This window comes from Dama dama, chromosome 3, assembly GCF_033118175.1.
Source record: "Dama dama isolate Ldn47 chromosome 3, ASM3311817v1, whole genome shotgun sequence".
NCBI classification, from domain to species: Eukaryota; Metazoa; Chordata; class Mammalia; order Artiodactyla; family Cervidae; genus Dama; species Dama dama.
Genome location: NC_083683.1, coordinates 52,540,896 through 52,554,484, shown reverse-complemented (window position 1 = coordinate 52,554,484; position 13,589 = coordinate 52,540,896). Strand labels below are relative to the sequence as shown.

Here is a 13,589-nt window from a genome sequence, read left to right as displayed (position 1 = left end):
TCCTATTACTTTTATTTTGTTCTCAGAATCTCAAAAGTAATTTTCTTTCTCTCAAGACATGCCCCAATATGCCTATTAATCAATATCAAGAAATATTAAGTTGGTAGAAATAGAAATTATTATTAACCAAAAACTTGTTTTCAGAAGGCAAATATTAAGGGGATGAAGGCAGTACTGATCTAGAAGCATAATAAAGTTCAATCAAATACCATCTTGCTTGAACTTGAACAGGTCAGTAAACCACTCAGATATTTTCTCACTTGCTAAAACAGGGAAAACACTACCCACCTACAGGTTGGAAACATGGATTACAACAAGAGGAGTGGAAGTGCCTGTCACAACACTCAGCAAATGTTGCTTGGATCAAAGTTGCATATGACTTTATTATAACTTAAAAAAAATCAAAGTGTTTTTATCTTAATAAAAGACCTAAATTTGTTTTACCTTAGTAAGCCTGAGTCACTCTTGCTGTTTCAAATATTACATTGAAGATTAAAGCTAATCCGAAGATTCTTCTGAGAGCCTAAAATGCTCCAGAAAAACTGCAAAACCCTAAGTGACTACTCTTCACTTGGTCCAAAGTCTATTATTCAAGTCCTTACTGGGAAAAAAAAATAGAAATTAACATGGCAAATATTGATAGTATATTAAATAATTTTCCACATGAACATTATCTGAATACATTTTATGGTAACTTGAAATAAGTTTAGTGATCCTTTCTTTACACAGGGCCAAAGTGCTAAATACATAGCTAAAATTATAGTGCCACCTAGAGGCAAAGAAAATACTGTCAATGATGACACACTTTTAATGCTTTCATATTTTCTAATTGCTACCCAATGTTTAAAAGAAAATTGGGATTTAATTATTTAGTAATTCACTTTCAGATTATATTTACAAGATATAATTTACCATATAAAAATTAAAACATTAATTGCTACCTAATACAGCATCATTTCATTTTCAATGAACATTAGGTAATAAAGGTAATTTTGAAAATCCACAGTATAACAATCTGCAATTTTTGTGTCCTGAATTTATTAATTATTAAAATATATAAAGACAAAACAGGAACCTTCTAGTATTAAAAAAATCCCAAACATTCTATGATCTTAACAGAATGACCTTTTCATTTCTTTCTGTTCCCTTCCAAACTTGGATTTGTGGACATTTATTTAACAGCAACTAAGTGCTAGGCACTTTTCTAAGCTGCTTTACATACATTAACTCAGAAAATCGTCACAATAATCCTAAGAGGTATGTTTATTACCATCCCTGTTTTTATAGAAGTTGGAACTGAAACACACACTCGTAAGGCAACACTGCTGTAAGTGGCAGAGCCAAGCTTCAAACCAGAGTTTGTCTCCAGTATCCATGTTTTTAATCACTATTCAGAAGTGCCCCCCCCCCGTGTAAAAGCTGCATTTAGTGTATACACTCCATTTGTGTTTTACATATACTTTTGAGGGGCAATATTTTCTCACATACATAAAACCTTCATGTTTAATACCTACATGTTTTGCAATCAAACTGTTCCATCTCATTTTACTTTAGGTTAGCTAATGCTGGACTTTCAAACTGATTCTTTCTATATATAAAAATGTTACACTAAGCAAATTCACATTGCATATAGTTTTTTTCTTCTTTTAAATTTTATTTCTGTATGTTAATATATCCAAAATGGTTTCACTGACCTAAATATATAAAAGTACCACATTACTAACATATAATACTCTCTACAGTATTTTAAATTTAAATCATTACGTAATGCTACCAGCAATAAAAGAATGCTCAGATTTTTCCAATCAGTACATTCCATTTCCTCCCCAATTCAACTGATATAAAGTGGTTAAAGAGATTTGTGACATGGAATAGTTAAACTAACAAATATTTAGAATTGAAAAAGACACAGTACCCCAATGTTCATTGCAGCACTATTTACAATAGCTAGGACATGGAATCAACCTAGATGTCCATTGGCAGATGAACGGATAAGGCAGTTGTGGTACATACACACATGGAGTATTACTCAGCTATAAAAAAGAATGCACTAGAGTCAGTTCTAATGAGGTGGATGAAACTGGATCCTATTATACAGTGAGGTAAGTCAGAAAGAGAAACACAAAGACAGTATATTAACGTATATATATGGAATTTAGAAAGATGGTGATGATGACCTGTCTCTCTGAAAGAGACACAGATGTAAAGAACAGACTTTTGGACTCTGTGGGAGAAGGCGAGGGTGGGATGATTTGAGAGAACAGCATTGAAACATGTATATTACCATATGTAAAACAGATGACCAGTGCAAGTTCATTGCATGAAGCAGGGCACCCAAAGCCAGTGCTGTGGGACAATCCAGAGGGATGAAGTGAGGAGGGAGGGGGGAGGGGGGAGGGGGTTCAAGATGGGGGGACACATGTACACCTATGGCTGATTCATGTCAGTGTGTGGCAAAAACTATCACAATATTGTAAAGTAATTATCCTCCAATTAAAATAAATAAATGAATACAGTTAAGACATATTTAAATTTCAGAATGGGTAAAATGTTTTCTTCCTCTAGAAACATTAAAAAGGTGGAGATAATTCTATTAGTTGTTGTTTATGAGGTTGGTGCCATCTTGATTCCTTAAATGAGCCTCAAAAAGAATCAATAACATTCAGTCACTAGTAAGTGTCAGAGCTGGAGTCTGAGCACAGATCTGACTCTAAAAATTTATGTTCTAGATGACAGAACAAAAATTACAAAAAAGTGGGGGGTCAGTATATGTCAAAATAAAGAAACTGTATAAAAATGTATTTCAATGTTCATTAAAAATCATTTATTTAATAAAGGGGATATCATACTAATACTACCCTGGAATCAGTTCAGTTTAGTTCAGTCGCTCAGTTGGTCCGACTCTTTGTGACCCCATAAACCGCAGCACACCAGGCCTCCCTGTCCATCACCAACTCCGAGAGTCCACCCAAACCCATGTCCATTGAGTTGGTGATGCCATCCAACCGTCTCATCCTCTGTCATCCCCTTCTCCTCCTGCCGTCAGTCTTTCCCAGCATCAGGGTCTTTTCAAATGAGTCAGCTCTTCGCATCAGGTGGCCAAAGTACTGGAGTTTCAGCTTCAACATCAGTTCTTCCAATGAACACCCAGGAGAGATCTCCTTTAGGATGGACTGGTTGGATCTCCTTGCATATCATATTAATAAATAGAGAGATAACATTTTCCTGAAGTACTATTCTGATCAATACTTTCAAAAATAGAAAAGAATGGCACTAATTAACAAAATGCTTCATCTTTCTCTCCAACCATATGTTTTCATTACAACTTAGTTTAATCTACATTTTAAGCAAGGAGTCTGGGGATATAAACATTACTCCTAAAGTTTTTCTTTAATGTTTCCTTCTATAATGTTATCTTGCAGTATGCTCCTAATAGTCCAGAAAGATTTTAACTTTTATAGCACAGAATAAAGGTCATTGAGACATTAGATAATAGAAAAAAACAAAGGCTTTGGAGTCTTAAGTTCAGATCTTGCCACTTACTAGCTATATGTCCTCTTCAATGTGAGCATCAAATTCCTACTTCATTGGGATGGTGTGTAATTAAAGGAGATAACAATGATAAATCTCCTAGAACATGGTAGACACTCAAATTTTAGCTCCCTTTTCACTTTCCTTTAAAAAGTGGCACACACATGACTATATCAAAGGTATCAGTTTTAAAAGTCATGCTTCATTATTTCCCTCAGACAAACTGTAGCATAACACGAAGCATCAAGATCAAAAGAGATCAAAAGGGATAAAGTTGCTTCATCAATGTGGGAACCTTCCTTCTTGACATCAATACCATGGTCTTCCATCAGCTGGTATGAGAGATTACAGGGATGTTTCAAAATCTTCCTATAGCACCCTGGAACATTCAGTTTCAGGGTAGGTATTTTAAATTTACATGTCTGTAGTCCATCTCTGCTGAGTACTTCCTGGTACCACTGCCCTAATTTGTTTTTAGGGTACTGAATGTTGTATCCAAGCACTGGAAGAACCACCTATGCAAGGGAAAGGGGGAAAAAAGGTACATGAAACAGCCTTCAGAAAAATATATGATCATTTCTCTTTTTTTTGGCCACCCTGCACAGCACATGGGATCTTACTTCCTTAACAAAGGATTGAACCCGCACCCCCTGCAGTGGAAGTATGGAGTCTTGAACACTGGACTGCCAGGGAAGTCCATATGCAATCACATTTTAAATTTACTTCTATGACTGGGACTTGACTATGTAAAAACACACTCAGAACACAAACATTACAATCGGTCTAAAACAGGCTACTGAATACTATACTATTTTGATTCTTTTTAATGCTGCCAGGCAAAAAGAAGAGCTAACTGAAATCAAGAAGGACTCTTAGTTAACAAGGTAACCAACTCAAGTCAGATATTGTTTGACAAATTGCTGCTAAGGTATAAGAAATGGAACAAGAAGTTGAGGTACATCTAATTACCCAACAGATTTAATCTTTGTGCAGTCACACAATGCTAAAAGCATATTCTTTCTGGAACAAAAAGAATAATCCATATACTGCTCCATCACATAAAACTTGACAATTTTACATTTTCCCTGCTTACTTATTAATAAAAACATGAAAGCACACAAGAAGCTGCAAGATTAATTTCTATTTTCTCAGCTGCTCATGAGTAAACTACATTTTGTGACTTCTAGATATTTTTCCTTTAACTGGAACCAATATGTAGTCAGGAAAAGGCACAAGGTAAAAAACTCAAATACACACAACATGAAAATTTCAAATTCATTATGCTCATTGGAAGAAGCCAGACACAAAAAATCACATATACTTTATGAATCCATTTCAATGGCATTCTTTCAAAGGCAAAACTATAGGACAGAAAATAGCTGAGTTGGGGCTGGGGCAGGGGTGAGAGGTGACTACAAAGGGGCACAGGAAGTTTGAGGGAGACAGGAAACTTCTTTATCTTGATTCTTGTGGTGGTCATATGATTGTCTACATTTATCAAAACTCATAGAACTATAAACTAAGAAGTGAATTTTATTATATATAAAGTATATCTGAATAAAAAGTGGTAGAAAAAAGGAGATGGGGAGGAGAAATGGTTAGTATACTATCTTTTCAGCACAATGTCTACATTTAAATCTAAATGATACTAATTTTTAAGCAAGTTTACCTGATGTATCGCATATGTGTTAGCTGATTCCTCTTCTTTGGTTACTAGATGAACCTATTTTTAAAAACATGATGAAAAATACAGATGATTCTCAAATGTTCCAAATTCCCTCAACTTTTCCTAACTCTGTTATGTATAATACAACTTCTTAACTGAATATACTCATACTCAAATAAGATCTTTTCACAGCTTGTTTCTATAGGAGCAGACTACTTAAAAATGAGAATGATTGCTTTAACCCGATAACTGCAGGGGAAACAGACTGGGGCAGCTTATCACTCTGAAGCAACACCTTCACCTCAGTTACCAATCATCTTTTTCTAAATCGCAAAGTATTTTTTTTTATTACACTGAATCAAAAATCTGTTTCCATGAAATCCCTCTCCAACCTCTGTCCCCAGCAGGTATCATAATACTCTACGAGAACTAGTGCTTCTCAAAATGTGTTTCATAGACTAGTAATAATTGTCACACGTACACGAGAAAAAAAAAGAAGTGAATGATAAGTTTGAGAAATGTTGCTCTAGGACGCAGAATAAATAATTTTGATTTCTCTGAGACATGAAAGCTCAAAAGTATAAAGGCAGCTACCATCACTCCATGAGGATTAACACAGTCTCATTTTCCTAAAGCATTCACCATATAATGCCTAGATCTTCTCTAAACTTGCTTGCTTTCCCAATTCTCCCTACTCAGATCAATAATATCCCTCCATTTTGGTTTTTCATTTTGGGTTTATTTGTTTGTTTACATGTTAATTACCCATTTTAACTGCTGAATTCAGAAATGGACGTAATACTCTAGATGTGATCTGACCAAAATACATGGGGCTATGATCTCTCTTGCATCATCAATTCCAGCTCTTTGCCTTTCACAAAGTCATAACCATTCCTAAAATACTACAATTTAAGCAATTTGTGAAAACACTGAACAAACATTTTCAAGTACAAAACACTGTAGCTCTCTTTAAAGAGCTCCCTCCATGCTGACATCAACTGATGAATTAACCATTCTTTTGTCATATGGCAGCTCCACAAAGATGAATTCACCTGATTTTCTCATTGTGTAATTCACATTTCTCCATCTTACTCACAAAAAAATTATGAGAATCTGCCAAGTCACCTGAAATTAAGCTACATCTGTAGGCCTAGTACTCTTGCCTGGAAAATCCCATGGACGGAGGAGCCTGGTAGGCTGCAATCCATGGGTCCGCTAAGAGTCGGACAAGACTGAGCGACTTCACTTTCACTTTTCACTTTCATGCACTGGAGAAGGAAATGGCAACCCACTCCAGTGTTCTTGCCTGGAGAATCCCAGGGACGGCAGAGCCTGGTGGGCTGCCGTCTATGGGGTCGCACAGAGTCAGACACGACTGAAGTGACTTAGCAGCAGCAGCAGCAGTAGGCCTAGTAATTCTATCAAAAAGGGACTCAGATTAGTTTCCTATAGTTTCCTACAATTTTTAATGTAGATGCACAACATGAAATATTCTACAAATATTAATTTGTCTTTTCCTTTTCTGTATTTTCCATATTTTATGTCCTGAGCCTCCAATTCTTGCCTTTTCTTTTCTCAGTGCTAATTAATAAAGTATAAATAATCGATTTAAAAAATACAGATACCTTTTGCTGCTAATAAAAGGAAACTGTAAAATGTGAAAGAGAAAATGTTTTCTTTTCTCCTATATCTCCTGAAGGAAAAGCAGACAAAATCCTGATCACAAAAATATGCTTGCAAATGTTATCTGGAACAAAGTCTTATCAGACACATGCATTATGAGACACATAGATTATTGCTATATCTTGTCAAAGTAAACTTGAACTTATGAAAATCTGAATTAGAAATGGCTGACTTACTAAATAATGTGTTGCCAAGAAATTAAAAGGACATGTTTTCTGAAAAGTATTAAAAATGGAATCAACTGACATAGCTCTTCTTCCATTTATATGAGGTAAAATAAAACCTAAGCTGCTGCTAGATTTCTTTTTATGCAGTTTCAGAATCTGTGTCTCAGTTACATGACCATTCTTAATGAAGCTCCTAGTGATCACTTTTTTTTTTCTCTTAATTTTTCTTAGATTTTATTGTTTGACTGTGCCGGGTCTTACTTATGGCACGCCAAGATCTTCGATCTTGCTGCAGTGAGCAGGATCTTTATTGTGGCATGAGAACTAGTTGCGGTATATGGAATCTAATTCCCTGACCAGGGATGGAACCCAGGCCCCCTGCCTTGGGAGCACAGTCTTAGACCCTGGATCACCAGGGAAGTCCCTCACTTTCTTATCTAAATATTCACAAGCCATTCATTTAATAGAATAGTAAAGCAGATCTCTTTGTTCTGGCTCACTCATCACTCAGCCTTGACTCCTTTTCTGATAGTGTATCTGCAATTTCCTGGGAGCTTCCCTCCCAGTTCTTGATTGTGGTCTGGGTGGGATGGTTGCAGGAAGGAGCTCTTGGAACAGAGGCTTTGCCAGTCACACACAGCAGTCCACAGTAACTGGTCTGGGCACATGGAATACAAACTAAGCCATTCTGAGACTCAATTCCATGGCTTTGACTGAAACTGTTAGGAAATAAAGGACTTCTTTTCTGAAGAAGAAACAGAATGGATCTAACAGAGGGGAAAGCAGAGCTGAAAGATGAAGAAAATGAGATGGATGATTTAGGACACTGTTTTAGCCCCTTGATACAGCTGTACCTGAATCAATCATGGACTTTCAGTTATGAGAGCCAAGAAATTCTTGTCTGCTTTCCTTAAGTTAGTCTGAGGTAGGCTTCTATCACTTGAAACAAACAAACAACAACAACAAAAAATCCTAACTTACACATCTAAAACTCTGCCGTTAATTTAGATAAATCATCCTTTATGGTAAATTCAGAGTCTATTTCTTCTCCATTTTTGAGAAATAGGACCATGCCCTATCTCCACATGTTGATACTTTTCTATACCCCATGATTTCTCTAGTAGAGACCAAGCTGGGCTAGGAATCAGACAACTAGGTCTTCTGAATTCTGCTACCTACACCACTTAACCTGTCTCCTCTCCAGCCTGGGTCTCAATTTTCATTTCTATGAAATTGGAATTAGAAAAGAAGTGTCTGGAGAGGGTGTGGAGAAAAGGGAACCCTCTTACACTGTTGGTGGGAATGCAAACTAGTACAGCCGCTATGGAAAACAGTGTGGAGATTTCTTAAAAAACTGGAAATAGAACTGCCATATGACCCAGCAATCCCACTTCTGGGCATACACACTGAGGAAACCAGATCTGAAAGAGACACGTGCACCCCAATGTTCATCGCAGCACTGTTTATAATAGCCAGGACATGGAAGCAACCTAGATGCCCATCAGCAGATGAATGGATAAGGAAGCTGTGGTACATATACACCATGGACTATTACTCAGCCATTAAAAAGAATTCATTTGAACCAGTCCTAATGAGATGGATGAAGCTGGAGCCCATTATACAGAGTGAAGTAAGCCAGAAAGATAAAGAACATTACAGCATACTGACACATGTATATGGAATTTAGAAAGGTGATAACGATAACCCTATATGCAGAACAGAAAAAGAGACACAGAAATACAGAGCAGACTTTTGAACTTTGTGGGAGAATGTGAGGGTGGGATATTTCAAAAGAACAGCATGTATACTATCTATGGTGAAACAGATCGCCAGCCCAGGTGGGATGCATGAGACAGGTGCTCCGGCCTGGTGCACTGGGAAGACCCGGAGGGATCGGGTGGAGAGGGAGGTGGGAGGGGGGATCGGGATGGGGAATACGTGTAAATCCATGGCTGATTCATATCAATGTATGACAAAACCCACTGGAAAAAAAAAATAATAATAATAAAAATAAATTAAAAAAAAAAAAAAAAAAAAAAAAAAAGAAGTGTCTAAAATATTTTTCTCCCCTTAAGTTCAATGATTTTATGATGTTACATACAAAAGCACTACTCAAATCCCTTCATTAATTTTTAAAATATATTTTTGAGATATAATTAAGATAATGATGAATAGTCTCCTCTTTTGGCATTACAATGCTATGAAATGAATTTCTTTATGTGATTTATGGAATTCAATTTCATTATTTAGGTCAAATCCACAGAGATTAAAATACCATAAAAATACTAGTTGGAAATACCAATATCCAAAATATCCAAAATACCATAGAGGAAATGGAAGGGTCAATTTTATAAGACAAATTATATTTCATTAATATAAATATCTCTAAGATACTGTTAAGAGAGAAAAAGACAAATTGTAAAACCACACTTATATAAAAGAAATGACATTTCATATCCTATATAGCATTATTATAGAAATTTTATTCTTTTTCCTTTTCATAGTTTGACTTTCGAGTCTCAAAATTCTGTATGTTTTCTTCATTCTTAACGAACAATAAAAATCTACTTTCTGTGGATATTTATGGGAAAGCATAGAAAATGGTCTAGAAGGAAATATGCCAAAAGAGATTGATTTTCTGACAGTGGCAGAGGAAATCACAATAAAGTGGTGGCAGGAATGACATCTCCATCTGCACTGTTTTGATTTTTATTTTTAAGGAGCCTGTTCCATGCATTGGGTGGGTGGTCAGTTGCTCAGTCTTATCTGACTCTTTGCAACCCCACCCTCTGTAGCCCACCAGGCTCCTCTGTCCATGCGATTCTCCAGGCAAGAATACTGGAGTGGGCTGCCATTTCTTCCTCCAGGGGATCTTCCCAGCCTGGGGATGGAAACTGTGTCTACTGCATCTCCTGCATTGGCAGACAGATGCTTTTACCAATGAGCCACTTGGGAAGGCTGATTCAAGAACTGCTTGTGTAGTTTTCTAAAGAACGTGTTCTTTTAAGGAAGGCTTACTATCTTTATAACTCTCACTTCACACCACTGACCATTTTTATACTTCTATTTAATGACATGTTAAGTGTCAGCTGTCAGCAGAGTAGAAGCCGATGACCAAATACAAGTTTTAAAAAAAAAAAGCATGTTTAGTTTTAAATTTTTTCTAAAATAAGAGTTTCTGAAAATAAGTGCTCCTTGTACATAACTACTCTTGATGAAATGATACTTACTTTACTACTCGGTAACTGCTCATTGTCAGTATCTTCATCCAAACAGACCAAGTCACCCTCCACAACTCTTGAGCCATAAGTTGCAAGTCTGTAAGATACTGCCTCATTCCAGATCTTGCTGCTGTATGCATGAACGTAGAATATGCGCATAGAATGGGGGAAGGAGAACCACGCCTGGATGCAGCCCTCCTCTGTCACGCCAAAGCGGTGCAGTGACTCTAGCAGTGCTCTCTCCCGAACTTTGAATTCGGGCATCAGTGAAAGTGTGCCTTTAGCATCCTCTGAAACAAAGAGATCAATCAGTTCCTTTTATTCAAAGGCTAGTTATTAAGAGCTTTACCACACTCTCTAAATGAATTGAGCTATCCTGGGAACCTGAATATGAAGATGAGGCTCAGCACCACCTATAAACCAGAGCTACATTTGAAGAGGTTTTTGTTTGTTAAAAATCATTACTCTTAGTTCATTCACTTTCCCTGCTTTAAAAAGAGCACATTAGTAACTCCAAATTCAAGATGGAGATGAACTAATTTGCAGTTATTTAGAACATTTTTTTAAAAGCATTATATAAGTCCCTGAGCTGAGATTTTTAAAGAGCTATTATGGACATTTTACAGAATTTTTTGAATAAGAAAGGGTTGACATCTGGATCCTTCAAGTATACCATTCAGTCTTTCTACTATTCAGCATGCTTTTTAAAATTAGATTACTGGACTCCATGGCAAAGCTGCTTATTCAGGTAGGGCCTTGGAGTAAGCGCTTTAACAAATGCACCAGGTTTCTTGCACACACTAAAGTTTAACAATCACTGCCATAAGGAAATTATTTTCTCAGGACCCACAATAGATGTAATTTTGAACTTTGTTTTAGTATTACTTAGATTATTCATAACAATGTGAAATGCTCATATGGATTACAGATTTGGGTGTGGCACAAAAATATTTTTCACCTATTAATCATTATATATATAATATGTACATAATTAAAGATAATGGAGATATTAGAAACTGATGTCCTTTATTTCTATGCAAGTGAAATTTAATATGCATGTATATGTTGATCATATATTTAATGAATCTAAAATTTTATGGTTGCTGTTACTACTTACATACACATAATATTTACTCAGTATTCAGAATAAGCCAGGCACTGTTTTAAGAGCATTAAATCTATTATTTTATTTAAATATTAACAGTCTTTTAGGTATCATCATTATTAGCTGTTCAATTTGCAGGTGAAGAAACTAAAGCAATGAGGCTAAATTACTTGCATGAGACTATATGCTGGGAAGTACTAAAGTTGATTATTAAACCCATGTAGACTGACTCTAGAACCACACTCATAACAAATTTTTTTTAGTGCTTCTCATTAAGTATTCTACAAATACTGAGCTAAAGTTTTCAAAATTAGCAATCAGGGCTAAATGGAGACTAGATCAAAAACAATGCACAAAGTACCAGATGTAACAAATATACTTTTATTTAGTTTATTTTTCAGTCTCCTGAGTGCAGGGAATTATACTTCTATCCATGCCAGTTTAGAATTGGGACTTCTGTCTTTTTTGAGGATTTAGGCCAAGAAAAACTCACAAAAACCCCTCACCCAACCCCGAAGCAAGAGTTATACAAAAGTCCCACAAAAATGGAGTCCCTAGGGCACATAATAAAAATGCTTAAATATACAATATATTACAGTCTATTTCTTATCACATTTATGTTGTAATGAATGCTATCCTGATGATATAACACTTATATATCTGCCTAGCTATATACGAGGTAAAGAAACTTTTAAAGTACCAGTCTGAAGAAAATATTTCTTTGCTCTATTTACAGGATCATCCAAATCTTCTGGTGTAAAAAACAATTTTACAGCCTTCACCTTTAAAGACCAAACAAGCAAATATGCATTAGATGAAAGTGACAAATTACTTACTTAAAAAAAAAAGGTACATCTTGATAGAATAGGCATTTAACATGATATTTGACATGACAATTCTATCTTTAAGCATTCTTAAGCTAAACAATTTAGAATTAACCTCCGGTGCAAGGCAACCTAATACACAGATTTAAAATCTTATGAACTGGAAAAGTGGACACACACCCATAGATCTTATTCTGTCATTTTTTGCCTCTATTATAGAAGTAAGAACACAGTATTAAGTGATGACATAAAACTCAGGCTTATCCAACACACACAACAAAAAAAGGGGATAGAACAAGCATAGGCAAGTGGCAAGTCACTAATTTCATTTGCGTTCTCAAGTTTCAGAACTCTTTGTCTTTGGTCTTAAAAATAAATTTTTAAAAAAATAAATGTAAATAAAAGTTTTTAGCATTCCCAACTTTAATATTTTCTTTTAAAACATAAACAGATTAAAAGATGTTCCTTTAAAAAAAAAAGATATCTACTAGTTCCGGTATTTTATCACTGTCTCCAGTACTACAACTTATTTCTAAGTATGCATCTTAGAGGAGGAAAGGATCTTAAAACAGGGCATTCAGTCTAGCCTCCAATTCATTCTTCTTTTACACTATTCATTCATTCAAACAAATATTATTCAGCACCTGCTTTGCTAAAAAGTGACATCATGAACATAGTGGCTGCTCAATAAACGTGATGTAATGTACAGTACATATATATGGGGGTATACATACATTAAATGCTGGGTTAAGAAAGCAATGAGCTGGCTCATGTAGTAAGTACATCTGACAAAACAGTTAAGTTCATATCTTTTCAGAATCCATACCGTTTCACTCTTCAGCAAAGCCAATCCAATTTGGTCTGTGTGAACTTTCCTTCCCATCCCAAATCTCTGTGGTCCATAGTAATTCACAAACCCTTTATTCTATAAACACACAAAAAATCAGTTAACTAAAAATATATTACTATAGACTCATGTCTGTGTCCTCCCAAAAGTCACATGTTGAAACCCTAACCTCCAATGTGATGGTATCTGGAGGTGGGGACTTGAAGAGATAATTAGATCATGAGGATAGCGGCTTCATGAATAGGATAAGAACTCTTTATAAGAAAAGGTGGCGGAGCTAGCCAACTCTCTTTCTACCACATGTGAATACAATAGGAAGACCAGGCAGGTATCCTGATCTCGGGCTTCTAGCGTCCAGAATTATGCTAAGTATTTTTCTCTTGTTTAAAAATCACCTTGCCAATGGTTCTTTGTTACAGTCTCAAACTAAGATAAATAAATACAATTATTGTGTCAAAATATGTAACCAAGTCTTTGTCTTTATTGTAATAAAAGAACCCTGTAATTGGCAATACACACACGGATACCAAGTGGGCTGAGAAACA

The 13,589-nt window shown here is 35.7% G+C and overlaps 1 protein-coding gene across 4 annotated transcripts in view; it reads right to left on the bottom strand.

Annotated features, from left to right (window-relative positions):
* Positions 1-653: 653 nt before the first annotated feature.
* Positions 654-13,589, bottom strand: part of PUS7L (pseudouridine synthase 7 like) — a 24,306-nt gene continuing 11,370 nt past the window's right edge. For 3 of the 4 annotated variants that reach the window (XM_061129564.1, XM_061129572.1, XM_061129557.1), the window contains exons 5-9: positions 13,024-13,122; positions 12,074-12,155; positions 10,278-10,558; positions 5,201-5,254; positions 654-4,046 (exon numbers count right to left, since the gene is read on the bottom strand). In XM_061129564.1, the coding sequence (XP_060985547.1) occupies positions 3,720-4,046; positions 5,201-5,254; positions 10,278-10,558; positions 12,074-12,155; positions 13,024-13,122 (843 nt within the window). In that variant the 3' untranslated portion in view covers positions 654-3,719. The remainder of the gene's footprint in view (positions 4,047-5,200; positions 5,255-10,277; positions 10,559-12,073; positions 12,156-13,023; positions 13,123-13,589) is intronic. The other variant, XM_061129547.1, reaches the window with a different exon arrangement.